We start from the raw sequence: 24,505 nt of genomic DNA, 5'->3' as shown, positions 1-24,505 counted from the left end.
AAATTACTCATCATTTCCTGACCCATGTTGCTTAGTTATCCCTTCCGTTCCTTCTTTTACTGCACTATCAGCCTGAAGCAGGTCCAGCATAGCTCTTATCTCACCTGGTCACCTCTCATCTACCTTTTCATGTGTTAGAGGTACATGACATCCAATTAAAGCATCCACACACTGTCAGTCCATGGGACATCCCCTCACAGAGGGGCCACAGGGAAGGGATGAGTCAATCAGGGTGCAGTAAAGCACGGATGAAACACACAATACTCTAGTTTCCTGAGGCTTCCTCACCCCCCACTATCATGAGCCCAGTACTGCCTTTCACTACAGGCTAGACCAGAGCATGGGCACAGGTACAGAGTAGAGGTAAGAGCTCAGGACACACTGAATCCAGGAACAGGAACGGGAGTAGCGATACCAGAAGGGTAGGGGAAAGGTGGGGAGAGGAGACTATGATCCACATATAACCACACCCCCTCCCAGGGGGACAAACAACAGAAACCACAGGGGAAGGGTGACAGCATTTGGAGTAAGATAATAAAACAATAATAATTTATCATTTATCAAGGGGTCACAAGGGTGGGAGTGGAGAGGGAGGGAAAAAAAGAGGAGCTGATACCAAGGGCTTAATAGAAAGTAAATGTCTAAAAAATGATAGCAACATATGTGCAAATATGCTTGATACAATTGATGTATAGATTGTTATAAGAGCAGTAAGAGCCCCAAATGATCTTTACAAAAGAAAAAATAAAAACCCACCCCCTGTCAGTGAGTGGATTCAGACTCACAGCGACCTACAGGACTGAGTAGAACTGCTCCATAGGGTTTCCAAAGCTGTAATCTTCCTGGGAGCAGACGGCTGGTGGATTTTTTAAAACATTTTATTAGGGACTCATACAACTCTGATCACAATCCATACATACATCAATTGTGTAAAGCACATCTGTACATGCTTTGCCCTCATCGTTTTCAAAGTATTTGCTCTCCACTTTGCATCAGGCCCTCTTCGTTGGTGGATTCAGGGCTGACTTCAAAGCACCGAGCTTTAAATTAGCCAAGTGCTTAGCCTCTGTCACATCAAACAAACAGCCGTCTAGTCAATTCCCACGGACCGCCACTCTGTTGAACAAGGCAGAACCGCCTCTGTTGGTTTCCAAGACGGTGAATCTTTGCGTGAGTGCGTCTTTCTCCCTCAGAGTGGCTGGTGGTTTTGAACTGCAGACCCTGCGGGGCTCAGCAGAACAAGTAAGGCACTATGCCACGTATCTTCCTATAAGGTTCCTTAATTAAAGCACAGCCTTGACCACAGTTCTTCCCATCTCCCCAAACAGGAATGGCCCACAATGCACGACAGGACCTAACCTACGGGCGCATCTCCCACCCCTTAGTTCCACACAAACGGGGCTCTCCTTCCTGCCTCTCTGCTCCGCTTCGCGTGTGGATCCAGACCTCCCGGGACTGGTAGCTCGCAGCCCAGCCTCGTCCGGAACCATTTCCCGGGGGCTTCTGTAACGCTGTTGCCAGCCTAACGAATGCCATGTGGTTTCCCATCTCGTCATCTGCCTCGCGGGACTTCACGAACGGACTGATTTGCCCCGTCTGCCCCCTTAGCCGGAGGAAAGGACTTTTGTCTCTCTCTTTCTGAGGAATGGGAAGCCGGCTCAGTCACCGCGGCCCTCGATGCGATGCCGTGTTTAATTTCCCCTAACGGAACCGCAGGCCGCCCGAAAGGTCGGGGTCAGGGGTGGGGGCGGGGGCGGGGGCCGGGGGAAGGGGGCGTGCCGTAGTGGCGGCCGCACGCGCACGTACACGCGCACGGTCTCCCACAGGGCCACGCACGTGCCCCGTGGGCGGCGCCGCCGGCCTCCCGGCCCCCGCGGGCGCGTCCAAGATGCAGCGGCGGCAGGGGGGTGCGCGTCTTTCCAAGCGCGCCCTGCAGCGCCCCGTCCCGTCCAGCGTCCCGGTGACGCCGCCCTAGGTAAGCGACCACCACAGCGCTCCTTCGCAAACGGCATTCCCCGAGGCTCCGCCTTCCAGTCCGGTGGCGCCGGGCCCGGCTCCGCAGGTCCCCCCCTGCAGTCTCCCGGGGTGGAGCGCCCGTCGGGTCGCCGCCTCGCGCTCCCGGGTGACCCCCCAGCGCCCGCTCGCCCGCGGCAGACCGGCTCGCTGCCGTTGCCGCTGCGGAAGTCCCGGGCTCCGCCTCCGGGTGACAGGAAGCCTGGGAGCGGCCACCCGACGGCCCGCGGGCCCGCGCGACTCGGCGGCCGGGCCGGGTTCCGCTCCCGCGGCGGCCGTGGGGACGGCGGCGCCCGGCATGTACCAGAGCCCGCGGCGGCTCTGCTCGGCCCTGCTGCAGAGCAGCGCGCCCGGCCTACGCCGCCTGCCCGCCCCCGGGCCGCCCCCGCCGGCCGCCGGCCCCCGGCCCGCGTCCCCCCGGCTCCTGGCGGCGGCCTCGGCGGCCTCGGGCGCCGGGAAGTCGGGTTGCGGCCGAGGTGAGTGCGCGGCGGGCCCGGGCGGAGAGGGCGGCGGAATGAATGAGACGCCGCGGGCGGCGGGGTGGCAGCCGCGCAGCCGGGGTCGCCTCTCCCTTTATTCGCTTCCCTCCTGCCCGCCCTGGCCTGGGGTTTGCATCTCGAAGGGTAAGACCTGGAGCACTGGGTTCAAGTTCCCGAGTCAGCCTCGGAGGCAGTGCCTCCAGGACTTCTCGCTCGTGAAATGAGCGTTTTCCAAAGCCTCGAACTGTTCGGTTGGCTGTGCTTCTGATTATGCTGCTTAGGGACATTTTGATGCCACCGCTTCCCGAACGCTCGCTAACTTTGATCATGTGGGTCGCATGGCCTAAATGGCTTTTTCCTTTTCTTTTTTTTAGTTAATATATTTTAACATTGATTTATTTTCTCTTTATTTGGATTTTAGGGGTTTTTTGGGTTTTTTTTTTTCAGCCCTCTACTCGTACTTCTGTCGTCCTGTATCCTGTATGACCTGGGGTGAGATTTTGTAAAGGTGACGCCTTTTGTTGGCTGAGAACCAGTTTTAGGTATCATTTAAAACGCTGGACTTGCTCAGTGTGGCCACTTTAGTTTCTGCATGGCGACACCTTACAGTGGCCACAGATTGCATAGAAATAAACCATGCTTTTAAGATTGAGAGATGGCGTTGCCCTCTCAAGACCGACTGGTACTCGGGTTGTTATTGCTTATTGACGTTTGCATAACCAGTGTAGACTTTGACTAAACACACTTTGTTCAGAAAGTTTTACATGCATTTTAGAAGGACTAATGGAGCCGTAGGGATATATAAAAATTCATTGTTGCTTACTTTAATTGACTGACTCGATCATCCACAATGTGATTGACGCCAAGATGAAATTCTTTTGAGATATTGGTAGATATTTTGGCCAGGCTATTCTTTGAAAACCTGGGTGCTAAACTGGTTACTGGAGATTCTGAACTCTTGTTTGCTTTAGAAAGAGCAAACTTGGCTGTCCTAGAACTATCCCCCCCTCCGTTCTATGGTAGCAGTTCACCTCTGTAAAATCACTGTGAGAATGAGGACCACCTCATAATTTGTGTGGACTGTTTTTGGGCGGGGGCAGGACATTTTCACGAAAGATGTTTTTATTTTTAAGATGAGAAGGGCAAAAAATAAAATCTCTTGGACTAGCTCACATTATAAATTCCTTCCAAGCCCTGCAAAGGCAGGGTTAAAAACCAAACCCACTGCCTTCAAGAGTCTGCCATTCCCACTCCTAACCACCCTCAGGGACGGGGCAGAACTGCCTCTGAGTTTCTGAGACGCACTTAGGAGCAGAAGCCTCTCCGTGCTCTCTCGGAGAGGCTGGTGGCTTCAACCTACTCACCTTTGGTTAATAGCCCCATGCGTAACCACTATACCACCAGGACACTGCCCTGTAATTAAAGGTTGGGTGATACAAAAAGCTTGGTTTGTATAACATGGATGTGGATATCTGTGCCATCTGGCTGAGGAGTAAAAATGCCCCTCGAATCAGACATCTGGAACATTTGGCTTTTGACATAGGAAGTTCTAATAAAGTCTTGTTTTATTTATTTATTTTTAATGAGGGTTGTTTTTTTAAGTTTTCTATACCCTTTTTCCAGCAAATACAGAAAGAAGGATTTTATGGTGCCTGAACTACTATAGACTCTGCTCTCAGAGTCTGGCCAATTCTCCTGTTTACTCAACTTTTAGCTTCAGCACCTATTAGGAGAAGCACGTGTGAATGCATTCATCTGTTGTTTCCTGGAGAGGTTTGAGTATCTCACACACTGAAGGTACTTCACTCTAAGAAAGAAACGCACTTGGGCTTTAGTCTCAAGGAATTTACCACTCAGTAAGAAAGATGAGATTTGCACAAAGAACTGTCTGCTTAATGAAATGACACACCTTTTATTCTTTTATAGTTAAAGGTTTGCAAATGTTCCCTGGATGTGAAGAGCAGAAAGTGCTCTTGGTAAGGACAGTCCTTTTAGGCTACCAGAAGTAGTTGCCATTTGAACAGGGCCTTGGAGCTTGGTTGGGAAGGCAACATTTATAGACAAATCCCTGATACTTGGGAAACAAGGGGCCCTGGGGATGGAGTAGTTATGCTTTTGGGGACTGCTAATGACAAGGTCAACCGTTTGAAACTACCAGTGGCTCTGGAAGAGAAAGATGAGACTCTACTCCTGTAAAGAGTTAGTCTCAGAAACCCACCGAGGTAAGTAGTTCTACCCTGCCCTATAGGGTCGCAAGGAGCAGGATTCCACTGGATGGCAGTTACGGTATTTGGTTTTATGTTTGGGAAGGTGTAGCTAGGTGGTAGAGTGCTTACACATTGAGCTATTCACTGTAAGGACAGCAGTTCAAATCCACTGTCTGGTCTGTAGGAGAAAGATGGGGGCTTTCTCTACTCCTATAGAAACCCCATAGGGTCACATCTACCCTGCCCTATAGAGAGAGTCATTGTGAGTCTGATCCACTGGTGGCAGTATGTTAAAGGAAAGCGCAAGTGGAAAAGGGAAGGCGTGCGCGTGGGTCAGGAAGGACAGAAGAAAAGGTAGGACCAGCACTGGGTACTTTTTTAAAAACGTAAGTTCTTGAGGCATACCTTAGACGTATTAATTCTGAGTCCCAATGATGGGCCCCCAGGCCCCACATTACCAAGTTAAATAGCAGCAAAACCCTCTAGAGCCTCTTCCTGTGCCCCAGAATAGGCCTGTCCTCCAGAGAGCTTGTTTGGGGAGTAAAGGAGCATGGATGAGTTCCGACCCTTCACCCCCTTTTCATTAATCAGTTGAGAGTGCCTGACTTAAAGTCGGTCCCTTTGGTAACACAGGTGACTGGGAAGATGTGTACATTCGGAGTCCTCAAATCTTCCGTGGTTAGAAGTTGAAGGGTCCTTGGAGGTGATCTCACTTAGCATTTGGCTCCGTTTTCTGAAGCAAGAACCGCCCTTTGCCTACAGTCCTGGCAGTGAGGAGTCGACTCACCGATGGCTTTGTAAATGCTGCCCCAGAGCCCTCCTCAGATCAGGAAGAGTTGATGGGATTGCTCTTTTCTCTTTTCCGCTGCTGGAACATGTGATTTGTAAAGGCTAATACCAGTTCATTTGAGGAGGTGGCTTTATTTAGTATTTCTCTATAACTATGTGAGTAAGCTGCTTAGGAGAGAGAAGAAATGGGGAAGTTTGTAAATACCAAGAAACTGTGGTGCCATTTGCCAGCAGAATTAAATGGGAAGTACCATAAACCGTTGGGGACTTTGAGTTAGTAACCCTGTCTCTAGGATCACACTCAGCATACTTACATATGAACATTTGCAAATCATTTAACCTTGCTTGCTATCTGTTAGCAACATTGAACTATTTACCTAAAGCGAAAGAATAAATAAGGGTGATAACCATTGATGCACACGTTTTATTGAACCCTGAAAAGGTCAAATGCTAAATTGTGCCACATGACCGTAATTGTGGCAGGGAGCCAGCAGAACAGGAAATCTTTATGGCTGGCATTGCCGGGAAGAGAGGACTCCTGGCGGGGTAGTGGTTACAAGTTGGACTGCGAACCACAAGTTCAGCAGTTTGAAACCACCAGCCACATCGCATGAGGTAAATGAAACTTTCCACTCCTAAAGGTTTACAGTCTGAGTACTTCACAGGGGCTGTTCTACCCTGTCTGACAGGATGACTGAGTTTCCTTTTCTGAGCAATGGGAGGAAATATGCTTGATAGGGGCGCAGGGAGAGAAGACCATGCAAAGTCTGGAAGAAGAAGGGGGTATGGCACAGAGATAACAGCTACCCTGAATCCCCCTGGGATTTGTTAAAGTACAGATTTCTGGTCTTGTAAAATACAAATTTACTTGAATTCATGTTCTGAGGCAAAGCTTGAGAAATTGTATAGCAAGTGCCCCCACGTGAGTCTTTCTGGAAGACATCTTACATGCGCTGGCCTCCTTTCCAAATATACTGATTCCTGGAGAGTTTGAGCATCCTTGAGAAGACTGAAGAGTATCAACATGTTTGGACATGGACCCCAGGCAATTCTGGAGACATTTGGACTAGAATATTTACCTGAACAAAAGAAAGCTTTAAGGAAGAAAAGGAGTTGAAGTGTTTATGAAATTATTAGGCCATTGGCTGACACAAATTGTTGAATATTGAATGCTGGGCAACCAATGGAAAGGTTAGTGGTTCAAACGTATCCAGGTGTGCCTGGGGACCTGCTTCAGGCAGGTGGTAGCCATGGAAACAGTTCTATGGGAGACACACGGGATGGGAGTGTGTGTGTGTGTGTGTATGTGTGTGAGTTTTAGAAGACAAGACAATTCTAATTTCTTAGGAGAAGGTGGAGGAAAAGCATCTCACAGCATCTACATTTACTACTCCCAATCACGCCTCCCTCTGACTAATCAGAATTTATAGAGCCTTGATGGCCACTTAAAATTAATAGCATACTAGAATAAATACATAGAAATTTGAAGGATGATGTGCATGGTGTTTGGCCTCACAGTAAACCCACTTGAACTTCCATGACAGTAGCTATTTTGAATCTGTCATTCTTAAACTGGCAGAGGGGGGCGATCAGCCTCCCCAGAGGAAGGAGTTCGACAACAAGTGAAGCTTGAGTTGTCCTCTTGTTAATACCATCAGTTTGAGACATTTCTATAAAATATTTTTCCTAAAATGCTTAGATCCAACTTACCTTCTGAATTATAGTATTGCAAGTGAAATCTGGGGAATCAGATGATTCTCATATCTAGCCAGAGAGAACAGCACTTAGTGATAACATTAAGTGAGGAGTCAGTGGGGAAACATGTTTTACTAAACGCTTGGAATCTTGTCATAAACTTGTTATACATCTGTTGCTTCTCATACTTCCAAAAATCAGACTGCTTTGGGATTATGGAAGAGAGCCCTGGTGGCGCTGCCCGGTACGTGTTGGATTGCTAACTCATCACAAAGTTGGGAGTTCAAACCCACCAACCGCTCAGCAAGAGTAGGATGAGGCTGGCTGCGCCTGTAAGGATTTAAACTAACTAACACTGCCATTGAGTCAGTCCGACTCATAGCAACCCTACAGGACCAACTAGAACGGGTTTCCAAGACTCTTAGCTCTTGAAGGAGTAGAAAGTCTCATCTTTCTCCCACACAGCAGCTGGTGGTTTCAAACTGCTGATTTTGTAGTTAGCAGCCAAACCTGTAGCCTCACTCTACCACCAGAGCTTTTGAGGAGTTGCTGTGGGTCAGCACCGACGCCATAGCACTGGGTTTAGTTTTGGTATGGGATTTTAGAAGGTTGCTGGGCAACCCAGTCAGTGCTCAACTACGAACCTAAAGGTGGGCGGTTTGAGCCCATCCAGCAGCTGTCTTCCAGAATTGGAGTAGTATGAGAACGTCACCACGGTATGCGCTTAAAAATGACCACGCAGCCGAATTGCCAGTGTGGGTGGCCCCTCAGTCTGGGTTGGTCCATTTTTCACTGCCTTCTTTCCTTCGGCCTTTCTGTCCCGACTTGCAGTTCTGCAGTAGCCTTGTCCAGTACAAGGTATGGCGGATTACTCTGCGAGTTCTAATACCTTCAACATGCTGTTTTCCTAGTTCCTTTTTGTGTTTTGCTATCATGGATGTTACTAAGCAGTTATTGAGAATCTGCTGAGGGAAGACATCTGTCCCTCAAATCTTACAGGTCAAGTAGATTGGCTGAGGCATCTTTCTAGAATTTCTCTCCCAGATCGTTCATTTTCACAACTTAATATCTCGAACTACAGAAATAATACATATCCATAATAAACATCTTTTCCTCAGAACTTTAGATGTCTTTGTGAGCACATGAAACTCAGGAGATTTCCTCTTCCTTGGTGTTCCAAATTGTGTTAGGATAAATGTTTGAGCATCCCATAATCTGTTCCTACTTAGAGAGCACGGGAGCTTTTTCTGCTGTGCTTCACACTGTTGCAGTGTCTCCTTCTTAGCCTCGTCTTCTTTACTTCCTGCTAAGCAGATGTTGCCTGTGTGGATTTGTCCTCATGTCTCTTCCCATTCTTTGACACCCTTACCTCTCCTTTATGGTGTGAGACTTCCTGAAGGGTTCTGTTTTGCCGTCATTTTAAATTTCCAGACATTTTCTAGTTCCCTGATTGTTCGGCTTCTCACCGAAGCCTCTTCTTGTTTCATGTCTACAGTATTCTTTCATATAGGTAGATGTGCATTGCTGTTACTCCCTCGGTCCTCTCTTCAAAGCCCAGCCCCAAACCAAACTGACTGCCTTCTCATCGATTCTGACTCATAGTATCCCTGTAGGACAGGGTTTCTGAGCCTGTGAATCGTCGGGAGAGCAGAAAGCCCCATCTTTCCTGGGGAGTGGGTGGTGGCCTCGAACTACTGATCTGCAGCTAGCAGCCCAACCTGAGACCCACTTCACCACCAGGGCCCTTTCTCCACAGAAGAGGAGGCAGCGTGCGTGGGAAGGTTGTATGGAGAGTGGACAGCCAGGCTTCCCTGTAGAAGGCATGAGAGGGCCAGCGGGCCGGGCTCTGCCACTTTGGCGGCGTAAAAGGCTTCACCCTGTGTCCTTCAGTCTGCCCACACCCCCTCTTTAGAATGCTGCCAGCTCATTTACGGGCTCAGATATGCTCCTGGGCTCCTGCTTCTCCTTCAGGTCCATTGCCCTTAGAGCCTTTCCAAGAAATGTCGCTCGCTTTATCTCAAGTCATTCTCTGCTTCTATCCAGCAGGTGAAAGCCACCCATGCCAGGTATTTTTCTCTGTTGGAGAGGGGCCAGCTGCTTCAGGGTCCCGTCTTCCATGAATTACCCCAGCATTTGCCCCTTAGCCTCGTCGGCCCTTGGTACATATATATTTGTTGATGCAGAATTCTGAGTTTCCCCAAGGCTCTTGGGCAAGACAGTTCACAGAAGGGCTTCCGGAAGTTTAATGAAAAATGGAATGGAAAGATAATGGCATTTCCCCACAAACTTTTTGAGGCCCCCTCAATAGCTTGTTCAAGCCCTTCTTTGGTGGCATCTTCTCTTGTTTTCCAATGTTCATTCTTTTAAACATTTTTTAAATTTATGTACTTTATTCCTGAAAGGCTTTAGAAAGTAGGGAAGGTAAATACATGTTTCACTACCCTGTCTTTTGGAACCAACATATTTTAATTTTATACAATTGATTGTGCACACTATGCTAATTTCCCTTTTTTAAAATGAGTTGTTGGAATAGAAATTTAAAAACTGCTGGCAAATTTACTTCAGATTGTAAAGGGGGCTTTTCGTATATAGGCTTTAATTTTTCAATGTTCTAAAAATTTTAATGGGCACTATTTTCTCTCTTTTTAGGTAACTGAAAATCTGTCATTGATTTTATAATGGGACAATGGATTCCGTATGTGACCTTTCTGGCCCAGGGTATGGAATCTGCCCTGGAGGGTTGGTTGGTTTGCAGTCCTGGTAGGAAAGCACCAACTTTGAAAGGAAAACATAGGAGTTTTCCTTTGCACACTGACTGCCCCTCAAAAGTGTGGGCAACCTGGCAGACGAGAAATTGGAAAGCAGTGTGCCCTGAGGACACAGGGTTCCTGTGCTGAGAACCTCCTAGACCCAAGTGAAAGGGCTGTAACACTGAAAAATAAAGGAAATGGTGGAAGCAGGGCTAACCAGACATGTTGGAATCAGGCAGGGGATGTGAGATTCAGCAGCAGGCAGAAGATACCTGGGACCAGAGCAAGAGATAATGCAGGATGTAAGGTCAAACCACTTCATTGATGAAGGGGGAAGCAGGCCCACCCATCAAAAAGGTGACAACAGAAGGTCTGGCTGAACTGAGAGCTCCCTGTGTCAGGGAGCTTGCCTACCAGCTTGGGCATACCCCGTGCAGGAGTTGTCTGCAAAGTAGCTCTGCTTCAGTAGCTGTCAGGACACAGGCTTGGGGCTACCTGCCCCAAGATTGCTGATTGAGGGCTGGACCAGTCTGAAGCTTTGGAGAGAGAGAACAGGCTTAGTCAGCTATACCACACCTGGCCTGAGCTGGTGGTGAGCCCAACACCTGAATTGTGGCACCCATGCTGACACCAGACTGCGCCAGTGACACATACATAACAGTGGCCATCACACCACCAGTGGGTACACGACGGAAGAAAAATTTCCATAGTTGATTGCACTCTTGAATTGTATGGTGTTGATTATAGCTAGCTAGCTCTCTCCGTATATATAATTTTTTTTAAGAAAGAATTCCATGAGTGAAAAAATAAAAAAGAATGAACATCAGTTTTGGGGCAAGGATAATCAGATCCCTAAGAGAACTACATGGGTAAGTGAAGGGTAGTGGGGAGGGAATAAGATGGACCATTATCTGTTCCTGTTCAGTGTTTGCTCTCTGAGTCATCACAACGACTTCCACATGTCAGTACCATGTCACTGTCTCCTGTACAACTGGATTGTACTGAATGGACTTAGCACCAGTGGACTGACGGGTATCACTGGGTGGAATCCTTATCCCATCAATCTTTTTTTAAAAATAATTTTATTGAGGACTCGTACAACTCATCATAATCCGTACATACATCTGTTGTGTCAGGCACATTTGTACATTTATTGCCATCATCATTCTCAAAACATTTTCTACTTGAGCTCTTGGTATCAGCTCATTTTTCCCCTCCCTCACAAGCCGTTGATAATTTATATTATTATTATTTTGTCATGTCTTACACTGCCCAATGTCTCCCTTCACCCACTTTTTTGTTGTCCGTCCCCCAGGAAGGGGGTTATATGTAGATCCTTGTGATTGGTTCCCCCATCAGTCTTATCACACGACCTGTGTCTGCAGTGCCTAATGCATGCACACAGTGACTATTCAGTGTGTGACTTTCTGTACAGAGCTAGAGCATAAGAACGAAGGCTCCTGCCGGCCTGTGTCTGTGGCAGCTACTCCCGCCAGCCCTGGTAGGGTGAAAGCAGCCACAGATGATAGCTAAGTGAATGAGTACCGTGATGTTCTGGGACATTTTGTGGCCACTGAGGTCTGAATTTCATACAATTTGTACACCATAAAATGTCACATCACACAGTGGGTGGCACAAGCGGTTTGTGCTCAACTGCTATAGCGTAAAGGTGGGTGGCTGAGCTGCTCAGCAGTCCCGTGGAAGAAAGACCTGGTGGTGTGCTGCTGCAAAGATGACAGCCAGAAAGCCCCTGTGGAGCAGCCCAGAGCCCACTGCCTTCAAGTCCATTCCAGGTCCCGGGGACGCATCTTTAGGGGAGCCCCCTCATCTTTCTCCCTCAGAGTCACTGTTGGGTAGAAATAAGCAGCCTTGTGGCTGGCAGCCCAATGCTTACCAACAGCCCCTCCAGGGCTCCTTATAACTCATAGGGCCGTCATACATTGGAATTGACTTGATGGCAACAGGTTTAGTTTGCTGTTGCTTTGTGGGTTTTTTGTTTTTCCCCATAAAATATCGTTCCTCTCTCCTCCCCTCCCCACCCCACCCCCACACCCAGCCACTTAGAAAACATGAAAACCCTGATTCACAAGGCACCCCAAAAGCAGGCGGTAGGCCTCGGATCTAGAGAGAACTCAAAGCATCCGTCCGGGTAATACTTCCTGGCTCTACCATTGCATTCATAACTGCAAAGACATGGCCCAGAAATGCTGGTGATGGGCCTAAGTAGTGACAAAGACCTGTGTGTGGGGAGAGAGCATCCTCTAGTTTTGTATGCCTTGTTTGGGAACAAAGGCTAGTTTCTGCTTTTTCACAGTTGAGAGTTTCATGCTAGACAAGCCTTGCTTGTAGAAATGACTTGGCAGTGACCAATAATTGACGTTGTATACTGGAGCGATTCCCCCCCCCCCCCCGGAGACATTTTCTAGATGAATCTGGCATGACAAGGTTCGATTCAGACTTGTCTGGGAAACGTGGACATTCTTCAAAAAAGGAAGAAAGGTCAGTTGGATTGTCAGGCTGTGTTTAGGTGCTTGTATTTTTAGAAATGTTAGTTTGAGAGTCATGACCTTCACTTGATATCTCCGGTAGTGCCATGCAGGTCATGTATTGCTTGTACACTCTGTGCTGTGCCAGGGCGTGTGCCCTGATGGCAGGGACGGTGACAAAGAGGAGGTGGAACCTGACCTCTGTTGATTCCTGGCATGAAGAATGTGCTGTTGTGTGTGCCCTTGGCCAACGCCTCTTGGCCACCCCGAGTCGGTCCCAGCACCATGGGAGATGCAGACGAGAACCTGTCCCCGGGGCAGGACCCAAATCTTACTGAATGCTGGTGTGCTCTTGAGAAAACCATTTAGTCTAGTCCCTTAACTAAATGAAGAGCCAGAGTCTGTAAAAAGCAGATAGAACACCTACTTCAGTGATTGTTGGGAAGGCTGGGTGAAAGTCCATGGGCGTAGCATATGACATATGGTAGCCTCTCCGATGTTCATACTCCTCTCTATAAACCTCTCCTTCCTGTCTTTAAAAGCTACTGAACTGTAAGAAGTTTAATATTGAGGGCAGTGTTTCCCAAAGAGGAGAAGAATTCCGGCCCTTGGCTGGGAGTGGGAGGGACTCTGGCAGGATCCAGGGGGCCTGCAAAAATAGGCCCTTCCACTTACCCTGGAGTATGGCTACAGTAAACGTTTTCGTTGCCAGGGGTGCAGAGGAAATTCGTTTCCTGAAAAGGGGGCAAAGGGACAAAGCTTGGGAACCTATGACCTAGGGGATCATGAAGGGTGTGCTAATTACAGCTAATGAAATCCTCCCTTACACTAAATCAGCAAAGCCAACAGTTATCTTCAGTGAAAAACTTGAGTCCCAGAGCAGTAAAATAATTTGTCCTATCACAGTAGCAAAAGGTGGAGGTGGGCTTTGAAACCAGGCAGCCTGATAAGACTCTTTTTCTTTACTGACACGTCACCTGATGATACTGTGTAAGGGCAAAGCTTTTGCCATGCAACATTCACATACTAACACCCTCAGCTGGTTGCTGAGTCCTCTGGCATATGCCTGTCACAGTCAGTACTCAAGAAACAGTCACCAAAAAGTAGTGTCTAACCAATTTGGCATTTAGAATCCAATTTGTGAGACCTGGGAGTTAGTGTATAAGCATGGTCCCTATCCATACTTTCAAAACTAAACTCACTGCAACTGCATCTCAGTTGATTCTGACTTTATGTGTGGAAGAGGGTAGAACTACTCCTTTGGGTTTCTGCGACTGTAACTTATTACCAGAGTAGAAGGCCTCGTCTTTTTCCAGAGAAGCAGCTGGTGCTTTTGAACTGCTGATTTTGTGGTTAGTAGCCCAACATGTAACCACTACGCCACCTATATTCATACTAGTTTGCAAATTTGAAGATGGCCACATTGATTTCGGGGTGGAGCGTGGAGACTTGTGTCACTGTTTGCGTTTTCTAGGTGGCAGAGTGCGTGCCATCCACCACAAAGAGAGAACCTGGGACACAGGCTGATTGAAAAATCATGTAAACTTAAGGCCCTCAGTGTCCTCATGGAGTGCCTGAGAGCATCACAGGAAATACTCAGCCCCTGCCAGGGCACTTCCTGTGTGTTTGGCAGATTGCTGTCCCTTGCCATTCTTCTATTAACTTTTTTTTTAATGCGTCCAGCTGGCTGCCCAGGAAGTAGTGAGCAGGGTAGACACAAACCTTGCCCTCACAGAGCTTAATAGTGTGATAGGTAAAAGCGGTAGCTGAAAGATGAGAGCAACCTTAGAGAAACAGACCGGGCATATAGAAAGTGCAGATGGGCTTGAAGGAAGAAGAGGCGGGGGCACAGTTCTGCTGCAGTTGTGTGGAGCCCTGCCGGCATGGAGGCTAGCAATGAATGCTGAACATGTGCTCCATCCCGCCATGTTGGCCTACCACGCTGTTTTATGTTGGTGGCTGCTCGAGGAGATGGGCACGTTTATACCGAACAAGAAACCGAATGAAACCTACAGCATGGTGGTTTCAACGTTTTGAAATGACTCCGTGCATGGCCAGTAGATGGCAGCATTGGCTAGATGTTTCAATGAAACATACCTGGGTGTGTACGGACTTTTATTTTTGTGGGCTCCAGATTGGTCAGCTTGAGCAGTTTCCCAGTTGAGTATCTAAGGTAATTGTGGCGTTGTTTATTCTTTTGTTTTTGACTGGTGTTTTTCCTAGCCACTGGTTCAAGTGACTAAGCTCGAACTGGTGGTGAGGGAAGTTATTCAGACTCAGAACAAGCAACTGCTGGGTAACTGGAGACGCCTTCTGTGGAGAGCTATCTTGTGACTTCTGAGCACCATGAGGACTGCTTTCATGTGAGGCACAGTCAGTCGTGAGTCTCATTGGGGTTCCCATCTAGTGTTCTAATTATTGATGGAAAGAGGGTTCTTTAAACCTAGATCGTTTGCCCAGCACATTTAGGAGTTCTGTCTTCTTGGGTTGCCGGTGGCTTTAGGAGTTTGTAATAATTGGAAGTATTAAGGGTCCATGTGTGTGGTAATATTTTAATAATTAGCTCCTTTCTCTCTTGCTTTCTTTTTAAAGAAAGGACAAAAGCCCATAGAAATCAAACCTTCTGCCAAGGAGTCGATTATGCCTCATACTGACTCTGGGTAGCATTTCTGAGGTTGTCAGTCTGTATGGAAGCAGACAGCCCATTCTTCCCACTTCGAAGCCTCTGGGACTTTGTACTGCCAGCTAATCGTTTAATGAAATGGGACTGAGCGTGGGCATGCTTATATCCCTACTATACTTGTTGGGGGTTTTGCATTATAGTATTTCAGGAATTTACAGACTCTACATTCTGTAGCAAATCCTTACAGACTATTCTAAGGGTAAGAAGAGTTAATATCTATTGCTCTAAAGTAAAACTAGTTTCAAGAATGCAGACAGCTAGTTAAAATGTATAGGGAAACATGCTGAAGGGATTGATGAGTAGCCAAGGATGGAGGAGTCGGGGCGGGGGGGGGCTGCTAAATAAAGAGTATTATTATAAGTAACATATACATTATAGTGAGATTGATAGTGATATTTTTTCTAGTACTGAAAAAGTACTAGATATTTAGGGTGAAAAGCACATACATATAGAACCCCAAACCCACTGCAGTTGAATCCATCTCAACTCAAAGCTACTGTATTTAGGGTTTCCAAGGCTATCCATCTCTGCAGGAGCAGGCAGCCTCATCTTTCTGCTGAGTGGCAGCTGGTGGGTTTGAACCTCAGACCCTGCGCTTAGTGACAATGCTTACTCAACAGTACTACCAGGTCTCCTGAAAACATATGGAACCAAATAAAGAATACTCCAAACAAATTAAAAATTGGGCCTAAAATCTTGTGAGTGCCAAGTAGTTAAGCAAAGGTATGTCTTAATGACTTATTTTGAAATTGGGTATAATTTTTGTTTTTATGAGCTCGACTTCGTCATGTTGTCATTATTTGAACAAATGTTGCTCTGCTTTTTTTTTTTTTTTCCTTTTTCACCGTTTTAATGAAGTTGGGATTTTTTGTTTTGAAGGAAATGTGGTTCAGGGTAGTTTTATGACCTTAGATTAAAATCCTTGGCATCCCATTAGACTCTACCAACCTTGTTTTCACTTTGAATTTTTCACATGGTACTTTTTGTCCCGGTAACAATACTAAAACCTTGCTTGAAAAAGATGGAGTCATCCTAAGAAATATAGGGTGATCTTACTGAATCACTCCATTCAGCTGGTAGTTTACCCAGAGCCTGCCAGATGTCATGGGTCAACTCTTTTTAAATGTCAGATAACCCCACAGTGTCCCCACTGGCAATGTCAGGGAGAGACGCAAAGCTGTGTCCCCAGCCTGGAGTATCCTTTCTTCCTCTAGATCCAGGTAGGCAGAGCAGTTAGACTGAATTGAATACATTGAAATTCCAGAGTTTGGAAACTTGTGCAAGTGTGTGTGTGTGTGTGTGTGTGTGTGTGTGTGTGTGTGTATGTGACAGAGAGAGAGAGAGAGAGCACAAGCGAGCTTGCAGGCACATGTAAATTTGAATATGTAACTGGTATGTATGACTTTGTTGTAGTTGTTACCTTATTGAAAAATAAAGGAAACAAATCGGAGTTGAGAAGGAATATAAAGTACACTTAAGCCTACTTGTTGATACTCAAGGACGTTGGTGAGGACAGCTTTAATGCCACAGTGAATTTGCTGGCCATTTCCCTGTCAACGTATTTTATAAAGAAAACGTGTACTTCAAGAGAAGGAAAGTCCAGGACGTGGTCGGGAAATTCAGGTTGCTTGGCAATAGGGGGGTTCTGTGTCAGACGTGGCCAGACCTGAAGGCTGCTCCCCGCACCGCAGACAGCTTCCCATGTTCTGTCGGGAGGCAGGGAAAGCCTGCTTGATCTTGGCACTGCGCGCAAGCGTGAACTGCCAAGAGCACTCCCCCTCCGTGACTTGGCTGAAGGGTGTGTGCTCTGGTGGGACAAGCAGCAAAGCATCCACAAATGCTCTGGAAGACCACAGGGTATGTGCTCCCAGGTGTACAACTCAAAGAAATGGAATGTGGACCCAGTGCAGCCCTAATCCCCGTAGCAGAAGGGTCTGTGTCGATGGCGCAGCTAGAGTAGCGACTAGTCTGCTAGGACGACGTACTCTCTGCTTCAGGATTAACCTGGCCCTTCATAAGTTAGTCTTCAAGTTCTTAAGACACATAGAAGAGCCTACATACTTCGTTTGGTCTTGGTTTTTTTTAAGACTAGGTCTATGAGTTATAAAGACATTCTTAAAGAGGCCCTAAGGATCAAGGTACTTCTCTTAAAACTAGTTCTCTCAATTCATCAGTGATTGGTTGTAACTGGTATTTAAATTGCCAGTCATTGTAGGATGCTTGACCCTACAAACCCTTTTAATCTGTCTCGGTATAAATGGCTGTCTACACTGCCCCAGTTTGAATTCCTGGCTTCTGGGGAAACTGCTGTCCAGTTGGGTGAGAAGGGACGAAAGGGCAGGAAGAGCCGTCGAGTCTGTAACTGTGCTTTCCTTTCCTGTAGTGTGTTCCATGGGAAACGGCACGAGCAGACTCTATAGCGCTCTCGCCAAGACACTGAACAACAGCACTGCCTCCCAGCACCCAGAGTATTTGGTATCACCTGACTCAGAACATCTGGAACCCATTGACCCAAAGGAACTTCTGGAAGAATGCAGGGCTGTCCTGCACACTCGACCTCCTCGGTTCCAGAGAGACTTTGTGGATCTGAGGGCAGATTGCCCCACTAGCCACCCACCTATCAGGGTCATGCAGTGGAACATCCTTGCCCAAGGTATGCCTGATGCTTTGTTACTTGACATCCTTGCTGCTTTTGCACCTGTCCAATGCCGCCTACAGGTTAGGGAGAGGGATAGGTATAGGAGGAAATAGTGCTCACAAGGGAGGTTAGAAAAGGGTTCCATCTGGTTTTCATTAATAAAACTAGCAACTCAAGATGTGTTCTTTCCCTTCCATGTTTGCAGGCTGTTCAAGTACAAGGCAAGTCTGCTATGCTACTTGCCAACAGAGCCTCACTTAAATGGCCTTGTCTTTCTTTCATGGATCGAGGAGCCCTGGTGGCGTAGTGGGTTATAAGTGAGACTGCTAACTGCAAGGCCAGCGGTTTGAAACCACCAGCTGCTCTTCAGGAGAAAGAAGAGGCTTTCTACTGTGAAGAATTAGTCTAGGGGAGGGCAGGGGGTGGGGGAAGAGCTCCATACTTGGAAACCCACAGGGGCATTGTACCCTGTCCTGTAGGCTCACTGTGAGATGGGATGGACTCAATGGGTGCTTATTGATCAATTAAATGGAACCACCTCAAACTCTTTGTCCACGGCAAAACCATAGCATTTTTGCCGGTGTAGGTGTGGAACGGAGTCTCCCTCCAGGGAATGGGGGCTGTGCTTCGGGCATGGGGCGTCCGTCTGTTCCTACAGCCAGACTCTTCACCCTGTCTGTCTACATAGCTTGATGTCACTGTTCTCTAAAGTAGGGGAATCTGTGAGAACTCCCTGCCTTCCCTTGTAAAACAACCAAAAGTAAGATGTTTCAATTCTGCTCCACAGGCTATTACCATCAAAAAGACGCCTTTCCTGGGTCTGCTGAATTAAAGAGATTTACCAATCTGCTTTGTCGCCCGGCCTTTCAAGTAGCTGTTGATGGTTGAAAGGCAACAAGGGCCTCTTTTATTCCTACAAAAGAACGAGGGTCCTTTGTCTTATTTCCAGCTGTTCCTTTACCAGAAACTTGTGGTTTGAAGTCGGTTCCATTCGTCCAGGGGTGTTGGTTTGTAGCAGTACCTCTTGTAGTTGAATGGCTTTCTTACCATGTTTTAAAATCATACAGCGTTAGCCCTGTACCTCATTTGACATGATTTAGGCCTCAGACTACAAAGAATACCAATTCCCTAATTGATGTGAAAAACTAAAGGTGTCTGGAAGATAGTTGCAGGAAATAGTTTTAATAACAAGTAGCCTTTTTGCCAGAAGGTAAGCGGCTACTACATCTGGGTGGGTTAATGACACTGAGATAGAGAAGAGCCACTAAATGCCTTAAGTGAAGGGTGCGTGGTACGGTTACCTGACAGTGCCGGGCCTCAGGAGACGTCCAGGGACCCTGATGATGCCCTTGTTCTGTAGCAGCTGTCACTGACTGGCTCTCTTATTTCAGCTCTAGGAGAAGGCAAGGACAACTTTGTACAGTGCCCTGTTGAAGCACTCAAGTGGGAAGAACGGAAATGCCTCATCTTAGAAGAAATCCTGGCCTACGAGCCCGATATACTGTGCCTCCAAGAGGTGGACCACTACTTCGACACCTTCCAGCCGCTCCTCAGTAGACTGGGCTATCAAGGCACCTTCTTCCCCAAGCCCTGGTCCCCCTGCCTAGACGTGGAGCACAACAATGGGCCAGATGGCTGCGCGCTGTTTTTTCTCCAGAACAGGTTCAAGCTCATCAACAGTGCCAATATTAGGCTGACGGCCATGACCGTGAAGACCAACCAGGTGGCCATTGCACAGACCCTGGAGTGCAAGGAGTCCGAACGACAGTTCTGTGTCGCTGTCACTCACTTAAAAGCACGCACTGGCTGGGAGCGGTTTCGATCCGCCCAAGGCTGTGACCTTCTCCAGAACCTACAGAGCATCACTCAAGGCGCCAAGGTCCCCCTTATTGTGTGTGGGGATTTCAATGCCGAGCCAACAGAGGAGGTCTACAGACACTTCGCTTCCTCCAGCCTCAACCTCAACAGCGCCTACAAGCTGCTGAGTGCCGACGGGCAGTCGGAGCCTCCCTACACCACCTGGAAGATCCGGACCTCCGGGGAGTGCCGGCACACCCTGGACTACATCTGGTATTCCCAACGCGCCCTGAGTGTGACATCTGCCCTAGATTTACTGACTGAAGAACAGATCGGCCCCAACCGACTACCATCCTTCAATTATCCTTCCGACCACTTGTCTCTAGTGTGTGATTTCAGCTTTAATGAGGAACCTGAAGGACTTTTGTAAGTACTTGTCTGTGTCCTGCTAATCACGAAGTCTTAAGCAAGGATATTTCAGGAAACTGAAGTACACTAAGAAGTTGCCTGAGGGAAGGATTTCCTTTCTCTGACTTCCTGTTTCCAGCATGCTCTTGGGAAGGCATCCATCAATTAGTTCATGAACTCTGCATTAAAACCTTCTGTGGAAAAAGGCGTTTTCCCTCCTATTTTGGCTCATATTGTTTTCTTTCCCTTAAGATCACACTTTGATCACTTAAGGGCACTTTTGAAATCTCTGACTTATTCGAGTCCTGCAGGGTTTAACAGGGGAAGGGGGCAAGAACAATTGCCCTAGACTGCCTTTCAAATTTATTTATTTGGATTTTTTTTTAATGTCAACAAAAGTTATGCATGGCAATATTTATGTCTTTATATCTCCATGTAGAACCAGTAAATTATGACTTTGAACCATGTAGAACCATACAAAATGCAAGTTAGAGAGTAACCTATGGGGACTTTCTTAAAGCTTTCAAACATTTGCCTTCGGGGTCTGCAGAGGGACGGTTTCTCAGAGGGGTTTTTGTGTATGGTTTTCGCGGGAAAGACCAACCCTGGCAGACGTAATCCTCACCCATTATCCGTGCAGTGGCGCCATCCCGCTTCTCCACTATTAGTTCCCCTAGCAGTTCCGGGGTGAGCCGGTCTTCGTTACATCAAGGTTCTGCTTTTGCACTGGAGTGGTTAGTATGCGTTGGACGGCGGTGCGGTTATTTGTTCCGGAACGTGCTTTTCCACACTAGGTCATTGAGGAACTATTAGGTAGCAGTAGCTTAGCATGCCGAGGGAACCATCTCTTCAGAAAAGAGAGACTAGAACACCTGTTACTAAGGCTGACACTGCGATGTCGCATGACAGCTAAGTCATGCAGTTTAGGCATCTACGAAGGAAGGAGTTGGGTTGTAAAGTAAGCTAATGTGGAATTTCATCGGTAAAGTGACAACCAAAGGTAAAGCCCCTTTAAAAAAATTCCCAGTAACTTACTGGTTTATAATAAATTCATAAACATTTGAATCCATGAATTGTAAATACTGAAGATTAATAAAGGCTCTTTTAAAGCTAATGTATGTAATATTTTTGTCTTTTTTAGCACCTTGAGATAGTTTACTGTGCCAGCCTGGCCGATAAACACAAGTGGGATTAATTGAAGGGCGGAGAGATAAATGCCTCCTTGAGCCTCGCCTTTGTCTCTCGCTCTTTGATCATCGGACCAGTGTGTGGCTGCCTAGCTTGTTCTGTGCCTCAATTTACAGGCTACACTACCTGTGGGAAGCCTAGCTGGTGGACTGTGTCGCTGTAAGCTGAGGTCCCGTCTCTTTAAGACCACACGATTGGAATGCGCATCTCTGGAGCTGGGGACTGTTGGTGACCTGCCTTGCTGTTTGCCGCCTATGCTTACAAAACCTAGCTCTCTCTAGGGACTAACTGGCGGCCCTCAAGACTTAGAGGACTGCCAGTGTCCCCCAACTCTCTCAGGGGAGTGAGTTGCACTGAGCCATTTGTACTGCTTTATAATTTATCTGTTCATTTCTTGTGTTATATATCTATCTTTATAAATACATATGTATAAAATTACTAGCAATCTGGTTTTGTCTCTCTAGAGAACCCTGTCTAACACACACCTCCTGGCTAAAGATCTGGGTGTAGACTGAATCTTTTGATACTAGTCTCTAGTGGCCCACACTCCAATTACACACACAACCTTCATTTAACAAGTAGAGGAGGAATGATCCACAGCTACACCACAGAGAAATCCATCCTGCATCTTACAGGATCTCAGCACCAAAGTCATGCATAGACACCACTTTGAAAACAGGTGGTTTTCAGTATATTGTTTACATGATGTTTTGTAAATACCTGGAAGGACTGGCAAGCAGGAAGAATGTAAGCCTTGGCTTAAAAAAAAAAAATCCACGGTGGAACTTTCCGTGAGTGCTGCTGGCTGCCTTTGATTGGGTGACCTATCCAAGGGGGGTTCCAGGCACAGTGGGATTGGACAATGTTGGGAGCTTGCTAGGACTGTCCCTACCTGAGCTTTAGTCTCCACTGATGAATGGATGGATGGCTGCTTCATTTGAAGTCAAGAACTGAACCTGCCAGGTTACCCTCGCTGATCTCCCACTGCCCTCAGTTGCCACAGACCATTTCACTCATCTTTAAACATTTTTTTTAATCGTACATAAATAGTGCTAGGTTTCACATCCTACTTTTACTGTATCTGAAGTCTGTGGCTAGCTTTGCCTTATGGACCATCAACAGTAACCCGAAGGCATCCATGAAGAACGGATTGGTACGACCGGAGACTACATACAGACTCAGCCTATGCATGGACTTCCTATTGTCTGTAATTTTGGCTCAGCTGTTCCTGTTCCTCTCCCTTACTTTGATGTAATGAGAAGGCTTGTGTCGTGCTGATGGGAAGAGGGGGTGAGGACGCCATTGACCTGCTCTTCCTGTATGCTAGCCTTCACAGTGGCCACCCCAGTGGGCTCAGATAGAATATTGTGAGGAGGGAGCAGGACTGGGCAGTGTTTTGAATTCCTTATTTTTGACTCCTGGAGATTTATTATGCTCTAGCACTACTTTTTAAATTCTAGGTAGTGGCTTAATCAAATTAGTGTGACTTAAAGTGACAGCTAATTGTTCCAGAAGTCCGGCTTCAATTAGGTATGTATAGACCCCAGGTGTGTGCTGCTTCACCACCATCATGAGCACAGATGGGAAGAAAAGTGGTAGTTTTGTCCTGTGGCGAAGAGATGTGCTCATGGATAAATGCTGAAGTCAAGGACATTACATTTATGACTTGTCTGATACTTTCTTCGGACACACACACACACACACAGGGTTGGAAATAGAATCAAGACGAGAGTGGCTGAATGATTAGCATTTTGGTTAGCTGAACACAGTGAAACCATACTAATTGTTTTGAGCCAAAGTAATTCGCCATTTGAAAGGGTGGGAGTAACAGTACTAATAGAAAACTGCCCACAACAATGTGACTTTAAGGCATCGACAGGGAAGGGACTTAGTCTAGTGTTGTTTCAAACTCAAAGGATAATTGATGCATTCAAACTATTCATGCATATTCTGCACTCAAACTTTGTAAAAGCACGCCAAAATCTGGGACTGGTACACATGATGTGACATTTCCAGGTTTTTGTGTTTTTTTTAAACATACCCTCATAGTTTGAAATCTTAAGAAAATGGGAAGGCACCCCACCCCCTCCAAAAAAAAATCAATGTGCTTATTATGGAACTAGATTTTCTTCTTGTAATGGCTGGTAGAAAAATACAGAAGCAGACTTCTCTAGAATAGACCCCAATAGCATGGCAAATAATATGTCGAAGGGCACAGGTTTGTCAGACAAAAGGCTCTGATGTGACCAATAGAAGATTAAATAGTCCCTCCTTCTCCAGGACCAGTTGTCTCCAAAGCTGTCACACCTACACGGCCAACCCCATAGACCTGTGAACTATGTATAAAATAGTGCGGTAAACTAAACCACAGAATGTATACATGTAAGTACAGTAAGAGAAGGAACACTGGACTGGCTACCTTGAAATATTGATGGATGTCTTGACAGCTCACTCCTAATTTTTTTAGCCAGAGTAATTCACCAGTTTGAAAGGGTGGAACTAACAGTCTCAACAGAAAATTGTGCCCACAATAGGTGAAGGCCTGAGAAACCGGCCAGCACCTCCACCAGCTGTTCCTCTCCATGCAGAGCCGAAGTTGTCGGTTCCTTCATTTCACGAGGTCAATCCAACTTTGATTTGTACAAACACGAGTGTTTCCAAACTTTGCATTCTCCTAGAGATGCTTGGAAAGAGCTGGACCCGGCTCCCAACTCCCTCGTGTGATTCAGGTGGAGGGTGCTCCGGGGAGAACTGCCCAGGTGATGGTAGTGTGCAGCCACCTTTGAGAAGCAGATGGCTCATACCGGAAGCAATGGCTCAAAAATCGAGTGTATTCACGCCCATCTCATTGCTTCTGACTCATAGGGAACCCTACAGGGCAGAGTAGGACTCTTAATGTGCATCTCAGGGAAATAGCCTCATTTCCCTCTGGCGCTGCTGGTGGTTTTGAATTGCTGAGCTCGTTAGCAGTCCAATTTTTAACCCACTACGCCAACAGTGCTCCTGAAACAATGTTCTACAACCCATGTAATTTGCAGAGTATATCAATTTGGTGACCACTACTTTTATGATTGATAAGATGCTTAGATCTTCGTTAAATAAAAGGACGAAGGGATTAGGAGTCAATATCCTGAGAAGACTACTGGGAAGCTTACCACCTATGGTTTTGCTTTTTAACATTTTGCTCTTAAACGGTTTTATGCTTCTGTCTTGAAAACTGTGATACACTTTCAAGTTGTAACCCCATAGGAGGTGTTCCTACCAAGTTAGGGTTAAGGAAGAGAATTAGGATGAGCCCTGGTGGCGGAGCTGGTTAGGATTAGACTTCTAACCACAAAAAGGATAGTTTTGGGTGTTCAAAACCTGAAGTAG

General features: G+C 46.8%; 1 protein-coding gene across 4 annotated transcripts; it reads left to right on the top strand.

Annotated features, from left to right (window-relative positions):
• The first annotated feature begins 1,865 nt into the window (after positions 1 to 1,865).
• Positions 1,866 to 21,535, top strand: NOCT (nocturnin). Of its 4 annotated transcripts, XM_075543780.1 has the most exons (4): positions 2,452 to 2,489; positions 9,833 to 9,901; positions 17,486 to 17,755; positions 19,132 to 21,535. In XM_075543780.1, exons 2-4 carry the CDS (start codon positions 9,862 to 9,864, stop codon positions 19,965 to 19,967), a joined length of 1,146 nt encoding a protein of 381 aa, XP_075399895.1. In that variant the 5' UTR covers positions 2,452 to 2,489; positions 9,833 to 9,861; the 3' UTR covers positions 19,968 to 21,535. The 4 variants fall into 4 exon arrangements, with proteins under 4 accessions (XP_075399896.1, XP_075399893.1, XP_075399895.1 ...); XM_075543781.1 differs by lacking the exons at positions 2,452 to 2,489; positions 9,833 to 9,901 and adding an exon at positions 1,866 to 1,975; XM_075543778.1 differs by lacking the exon at positions 9,833 to 9,901 and having other exon boundaries at positions 2,164 to 2,489.
• The last annotated feature ends 2,970 nt before the right edge of the window (positions 21,536 to 24,505 follow it).

This window comes from Tenrec ecaudatus, chromosome 3 (genome assembly GCF_050624435.1).
Source record: "Tenrec ecaudatus isolate mTenEca1 chromosome 3, mTenEca1.hap1, whole genome shotgun sequence".
NCBI lineage: Eukaryota > Metazoa > Chordata > Mammalia > Afrosoricida > Tenrecidae > Tenrec > Tenrec ecaudatus.
This window is presented reverse-complemented; position numbering and strand designations above follow the sequence as displayed.

Bases quoted from the DNA above. Each gene is read 5' to 3' on its own strand.
- NOCT (XM_075543778.1), top strand. From the start codon at position 2,312: ATGTACCAGAGCCCGCGGCGGCTCTGCTCGGCCCTGCTGCAGAGCAGC. The intron at 2,490-17,485 runs GTGAGTGCGCGG...CCTTTCCTGTAG, and splicing joins GAAGTCGGGTTGCGGCCGAG to TGTGTTCCATGGGAAACGGC. The intron at 17,756-19,131 runs GTATGCCTGATG...CTCTTATTTCAG, and splicing joins GTGGAACATCCTTGCCCAAG to CTCTAGGAGAAGGCAAGGAC.